Source organism: Arachis ipaensis, chromosome B2 (assembly GCF_059453495.1).
Source record: "Arachis ipaensis isolate K30076 ecotype BB chromosome B2, ASM5945349v1, whole genome shotgun sequence".
Taxonomy (NCBI): Eukaryota; Viridiplantae; Streptophyta; class Magnoliopsida; order Fabales; family Fabaceae; genus Arachis; species Arachis ipaensis.
Window position 1 is genome coordinate 6810171 of NC_142437.1, and position 7515 is coordinate 6817685.

Consider the following 7515-nt stretch of genomic DNA (forward strand, 5'->3'; position numbering starts at 1 on the left):
GTTTTGGCATTGGCCTCTATGAAGCTTTGGCCTATACATCAGTTGGATGTCAATAATGCTTTCTTACATGGGGATCTTTCTGAGGATGTTTATATAACTCTGCCACCCGGATTTATATCTCCTCAACCGAATCAATGATGTAAGCTACTAAAGTCACTGTATGGTTTACGACAATCTAGTCGTATGTGGTATGACAAACTTTCTCATCTTTTGATATCTCATGGATATCAGCAGACCTCATCTGATTATAGTTTATTTGTCAAATTCATTGGTGATCAAATTTCTATCCTTTTAGTCTATGTTGACGACATTGTTCTCACTGGTAATTCCATTTCTGAACTTGCTGCCATTAAGTCTATTTTACACCAACACTTCCGAATTAAAGACTTGGACCCATTAAAATATTTTTTGGGTATTGAAGTTGCTCAATCAGAGAAGGAAATTTGCTTATCTCAGAGAAAATATTGTCTTGATCTTTTGGAGGATTCTGGTTTATTAGGTGCTAAACCTGCCTCTGTTCCAATGGATAGTACCACAAGACTATATCAAGACAAAAGTCCCTTGCTATCTGACCCTTTTGTATATCGTCGTTTGGTTGGCCGTCTTATCTATCTCACCACTACTCGACCGGACATCATGTATGCCACTCAATAATTAAGTCAATTCATGGCATCTCCTACTGAATCTCATCTTCAAGCTGCCAAGCATGTGTTACGTTATATGAAAACTAGTCCCGGCAAAGGACTTTTCTTTCCAAGGGAATCAGAAATTCAGCTTCTCGGCTTCAGTGACTCTGATTGGGCCGGATGTCCTGACACTCGGCGATCTTTAACAGGTTATTGTTTCTTCTTAGGCAGTTCTTTAGTCTCTTGGAAGACCAAGAAACAAACCACCATTGCCCGCTCTTCCACGGAAGCAGAATATCGTGCACTTGCCAACACAACTTGTGAACTTCAATGGATACTAAATGTGTTACAATTTTTACGCATCTCTCCTATCCGCCCACCAGTTTTATATTGTGATAATCAGAGTGCTCTTCATATTGCTGCTAACCCGGTTTTTCATGAACGGACCAAACATTTAGAGGTTGATTGTCACTTGGTTCGACAAAAAGCTCAAGCTGAAGTGATAAAACTTCTCCCAATTCCCTCTTCTGGGCAACTAGCTGACATCTTCACCAAGCCTTTGTCTCCTCAACCCTTCCATCTTAATATGAATAAACTTAGTGTTCTTGACATCTTTCATCCTCCAGCTTGCGGGGGCGTATTAAACCACTCTTTCACCTTAGCCCATAACAACAATAAAGACGTCTCACGGCCCACAAATTTAGCCCAACAGAATACACAAATTAAATGATAATTTAGTCTTTATCTTATCTTATAGTTATCTTTATCTTTATCTATATCTTATCTTTATCTAATTTTATCTTTCATAGGCTAATACTCTATATATACTTAATTTTACCTTCATAGTTTACAATTCATTCAATCAACAATCAATAAAATTTCTTCATCTTTTTCTTTCACAATTCTTTTATTTTCCTATTCTTTCACAATTTTATTATTATTCTCTCTATTTCTAAAAAATAATTGTTTAATGTAAAAAGTATATATGTATGTTTAAAAAGTAATAAATGAAATCTTGTTAATAAGAGTACTTAAAACTATACGAAGATACATAATTATTTGTAAATAATTGTATGCAATTAGTATTTATTCATTGTCACAATAAATTAAAATTCTTACAACAGAAATAATTAGTACTATTTTGATATTAAAATTAAATAATTATTTTAAAATATCAACAACAAAATTATTTTAAGATAGATATTGTAAAAGAAAAGGAATATTACCTTTACAGTGTATTCAAGCAAGTCTTCCAATGGAGTGAGTAGGTGATGAGTTAATAGTAAAAAAATATTTCCACGTTAGGACATTGGTTTAATTACCATGTTTTAAACAAGTATTGGTAATATATTTATGAAAATTTTAAATTATAAGTTTACTTAAAAAACTAGGTTATTAATATATTTAGTATATAAAAATAATTAAAAATTACTATTAAAAATTTTAATAAATACTCTCAAAATACTCATCATTATAAGGCATTAGTCCAAAACTCCTTTGAAAGTTTACAATTTAAATTATTTTATGTCAAGAATAAAATGTGATAACAAATTATTAATTAAAGTGGGTAAGAATTCTTCTAAGGTCTATGAAAGTATAACTTGCGATATTATAAAATTAAAGGTGAATTTAGAATAAAGATGATTCGATAATTATAATAATTATGTAAGTATTGTTAAAATTAAAATTATATATTTTATATTTTAATAATATTTTTAAATTAAAAATAAAATATTATTAAAAATAAAAAAATATTATTTTAATTTTTAACCACGCTTTTTTAAAATACTGTAACCATTGTAGTTATTGTAAAATGTGGTGGAGAATAAACCAGGATCCCCATGGAACTGGTCCAACTCACACCAGAACTTTTAGATCACGTTTGATAATTATATTATTTTAAAATAAAATGTTTTTATTCGAAAAATAAAAAAATGAGACAAATTAAATATGATGTAAAGGAAATCAAAATATCTCAAACTTTACCGGAACAAGAAATAAAGAATCATATCATTTTGTAAAAGTACAAACATGTCTTGACAACATACAGGAAATAAATAATTGGTATGTTATTATTAAAGCAAAATAAATTGTTTGAAAAAATGGAAATAGGAATCTACATTCTACACATGGAAATATATAAACATGAACGTACCAGGGCCTAGCTAGATGGTAAATAATAATTGGAGAAATAAATATCCACGTAGCACAAACTACAAACAGCCAAACATGGCGGTACCTATGTGTTTGAAAATTGTCAAGATTAAATCTTTTTAATTATTAAAATTTAGTTTGGTAAAATTTTTACTTTTTAAGAGTAGTTTATAAAAATTAATTTTTAAAAGATGGTTTTTTAAAAATTGTAACATTTATGTTTGGTAAATCAAATTAAAAATAAATTTTAATAAATACAATCAACATTAATTACGTTTGGTAAAATAATTTTTAAAATTTAAAAATATTATAATAGACATCAATATAAGTATTAAATTTGAAAATTAGTTAATATATGAAATTATATTAGACTTTTAAATTTTAAAAAATATAAATCAACTTTAAAAAATTCTATTTTAGGTATTTTCAAAAGTATCTCGATTTTTTAAAAATTACAAATACAAGCATATAATTTTTTTTATTTATTAAACATAAAATAAAAAACTTAAATTTTTAAAAAATATAAATACTTCTTTAAAAAATTTTACCAAATCAAGCTTAAATACGACAAATTTCATAGGCTCAAAAATTTGGATATGATCCTGAAAATAGTTGGATATATATAAAATGATATGATGATAAGCATTTTGTATCGATATATATATAGGATGGAAAATAAATAAGCAATTTTAAAGAGATAATCACTATAAACAGCACCATTTTGGTAGAAAATAAATTGCATTGTTAATTGCATTTTAGTGCAGTTTATATATATCTCATTAATTTAATCACTATTATTTATGGACTTTCAATTTCGTTCTCTAGTCATCACTTTTGTAAAAGTGTAGACTAATCTAGAAAGTGGCTCAAGAATTTGAATATGGGAAGCAAATGGGTGTTTTGGCCAGAAATGGAGCAATGGTGTGTTTCACCCAATGATAGATGCAAGCCCAAAACGCAGGAACGTGTTGTCTGCGACAAGTGGTACGTGTGATGAAGTGGCGCGGCCTGAGGTGGACACGTGGCACCACGCAAGGGCGTGCTGGTCTAGCACGCGGGGGCGTGATGGTGACGTGTAGAAGCAGGAATGGTCCACGTAGGCAAGACGTGGGGGCGTGCTGACCTAGCACGGGGGGCGTGATGGTGATGTGGCATCACGTGGGGCGTGATGGACACGTGGCCAAGCTTGATTGGTACACGAGGGCATCAAGTGAGGGCGTGCTGAGTCAGCATGCAGGGGCGTCCTGACACGTGGCAGTACGTGATTGGAGTTCGCAGTGAATGCTACTCTATATATAAGGCCGTGGCTGGGTTCATTTTCATTCTGAGGAAGTGTGAGAGTGTTCTTTGAGTGTGTTTCTGGTGTAATGGAGGATACCGCAAAGTTAGTAGTGTATCGTGACGGTGAGATAATACGTAATACTCATGAGGGAGTGAGGTTTGTGTGTCAGAATCCGTTTTTGTTTGTGGTTCCATGCACGATGACGTTTATGGTACTTCAGAACGGTCTCTGTCAAAGCATGGAGAACGGTACATTAATGAGAGTGAGCAGAATTCTGTACCGGAATCTGGTTATAGTTTTTGGTGGTCTAATACAGTTTGATACCATGCCAGTCACTGACGAAGTGACTATGCGTAATATGTTTCAAATTCACCGGCAGACTCAGATGCGACAGCCACAAATTAAGCTGTATGTTGAGTTTGAAACCGTAGAGGCGGAAGGGATTCAAAATGACTTAGAGGTGGAGGATGATAGAGCTGCAGTGTACGAGGGAATGAGTAGTGACAGCGAAGAGGACTTCGAAGCCACTTATGAAGCCGGTGACGAAGAGCAGGATGGTGATGCGGGAGTTGAGACAGCAGCTGATAATGTAGTGGTTCACCCATCGAGCAGTCAACCGATGAACGTGCCACCTTTTATGCGTGAGTTGGATCTCGACGCCATGCATGCACCGGAGTTTCCGGAATATTTAAACATAGGTACGTGATGACCGAATAATATGTTTTTTTTAATATATAATTTGGATTGATTAATAAACGATGATGGGCACTTTCTGTAGGCGTTGCTGATCCCGAGGACGGAGAGTTTCGGATTGGAATGGAATACAGTTCTAGAAAGTCGGTCGTGGTAGCAATTAGAAGTTACACTATCGCTAGAGGAGTTGACTACGACGTGTATGAGTCTGAGCCACAGACGTTCTATGCAAAATGCAAGATGTATGGGCGCGGGTGCGACTGGCTAATCCGAGCCAGCTTGATACGGAAAAAAGGTTGTTGGGAGATACGCAGATACAACGGTAGGCACACGTGCACGATGGGAGTGATTTCACAGGATCATTCCAAGTTGGACTCGGACACAGTTGCTGAGGCTATAAGGCCATTGGTCGAGACTGACCCGTCCATAAAGGTGAAAACTATAATAGCCGAAGTCCAGTCAAGGTTCAACTATACCATCAGTTACCGAAAGGCTTGGTTGGCAAAGCAGAAATCCATAGCGAAAGTTTTCGGTGATTGGGAAGAGAGTTACCAAGCCTTGCCGTGGTGGCTCTCGGTTATGGTTCAGAAGATGCCTGGGTCAGTTGTCCAGATAGAAACACGCCCACTCTACAATGGGAATGAAGAGGTGCAAGGGGTAAAAATACTTCATCGCGTATTTTGGAGTTTCAATCCATGCGTTAGGGCATTCATGCATTGCAAGCCCCTAGTTCAGGTAGACGGAACACACCTATATGGAAAGTACAAAGGTACACTTCTGGTAGCTGTTGCATAGGATGGGAACCAAAACATTGTGCCTATCGCTTTTGCCTTGGTGGAAGGGGAGACAGCTGATGCGTGGCACTTCTTTCTAAGGAATCTGCGAATGCATGTTGTTAGAAAAGATGGTGTGGGTATCATCTCGGACCGGCATGAGTCAATTCGAGCAGCAGTAAATCGTTCCGGAGGTGATTGGCAACTTCCAAGAGCATGGTGGATGTTTTGTATAAGGCACATCGGCAGCAACCTCCAACGGCTCTTCATCTCTGATACTTCGAACCCAACCAAGCTTTATATAGGATTTCGAATTACGACTGAGCACCGGTTGACGTCCGAATATTGCCATGCTCTGACTCTGAACGAAATCACTACTACTATCAGTCCATCCACTCACAGGCTCTCCATCAATTGGTAACCCAAATATATGTGCGACATCTTCCAATGTCACTGTAACCTCACCCACCGGCAACACAAAAGTGTGAGTCTCCGGCCTCCACCTTTCAACCAGAGCAGCTAACAACGGGTGAAATCCTCTTATCATCCCAATCCTAGATACGTGGTAGAATTCAGTGGCGCGTAAGTAGTTTTCGACCCTCGGATTCCAACTCTGTGGCGGATCCAATTTACGCACCAACAAATTTCTGTTAGACTACATCAACAAAAATATATTTGTTATATTAGTTATAACTATTCATTTATTAATAAACAAATATTACCATATCTATTTATAAAATGTATGTAATCACTTCAATTAATAATATTATTTACATATTTATTTATTTTAATATTTTATTTATCAAAATTATTAACGTGGACTGCAGTACCATTAATAGTTAAAATATTTTTTCTGATATTTTAATATTACAAATAACAACTTCTATATATTTTTAATATTTATTTATTACTTTAACATTTATATGTTAAACTTTTGAATATGTTAAAAATATACATATTTATTTACTTACAGTATATATATTTTTTATTTTATTAGAGTATTATTTTTATATTTTTATCGTAGATATTTTTTTTTAAAACTTTTAGTATATCGTATAGTATAGTATAATATAATATATATTTTATTTTAGTATTTTTATATTAAAAAATTAATGTAAAATTAACAAAAAATTATTTTTTAACATATTAAACAACAAAAAATAACAGATAAAATATACAATAAAAATATAATTTATCAACTTACATATATAGGATGATCCAAATAATTTATTATATGTTCCTCCGGAACATTATAATTACGAACCGTTCTTCAAAATAAATACAAAATAATATTTTTTTTATTGCCTATTATTTTTTCACCCTATCCACTAACAGCAACACCCTTTCTCTGCAACCCCCTTCTTCCCTCTCACTAACACCCTTTCGAAACTCTCTCACAAACTCACCCTCTCACAAACTCACCCTTTCTGTCTTCCATATGGAGGGGAATAATGCTCCTTATATAGAGCTTGAACACCACCACGCTTTGCTGTTTACCGGAGAACCTGTCCCCTGCATGCCAGCACCTGCAGCACGCCCCCCGAGGTGAATAAGGAACATTGGAACTCCGCGACGCCAGCTGCACCTCGCCCCTGCGTGGTGTCAGACGCGTCACCACGCCCCTGCGTGGTGGTGACACGTTGGTCCGCCAGCTTCACCTCGCCCCTGCGTGGTGGTGACACGTTGGTCCGCAGCAGCTTCACCACGCCCCTGCGTGTTGACTGCGTATTCCACCACCCGGTAAATCACCCCAGCCTCCAATATTCTCCCAAAACACCAATTGCTTTTCCATAATAAAAATAAATTCCGCTAGAAAGTACCATACATAGTTTTAAATTTTTAATTTCCAGTGTCACAAGCTAACGTCCGATTATGACATCATTTTTGTTTGACATACAACCACATTATTTTTTAACAGAATGACAAGGGATTTGGTTCTCACGGTATTTTTTAATTCGATAGGTTAAGAATTAATCTATTATAAATT

The 7515-nt window shown here is 35.1% G+C and overlaps 1 protein-coding gene across 1 annotated transcript; it reads left to right on the forward strand.

Moving 5' to 3' along the window:
- Positions 1 to 4528: 4528 nt before the first annotated feature.
- LOC107626706 (uncharacterized) lies at positions 4529 to 5550 on the forward strand. Its single transcript, XM_016329604.3, has 2 exons — positions 4529 to 4760; positions 4841 to 5550. The coding sequence occupies exons 1-2, from the start codon at positions 4556 to 4558 to the stop codon at positions 5548 to 5550; spliced, it is 915 nt and encodes a 304-aa protein (XP_016185090.2). The 5' UTR covers positions 4529 to 4555.
- Positions 5551 to 7515: the final 1965 nt, after the last annotated feature.

Bases quoted from the DNA above. Each gene is read 5' to 3' on its own strand.
- LOC107626706 (XM_016329604.3), top strand. From the start codon at position 4,556: ATGAGTAGTGACAGCGAAGAGGACTTCGAAGCCACTTATGAAGCCGGT. The intron at 4,761-4,840 runs GTACGTGATGAC...CACTTTCTGTAG, and splicing joins TCCGGAATATTTAAACATAG to GCGTTGCTGATCCCGAGGAC.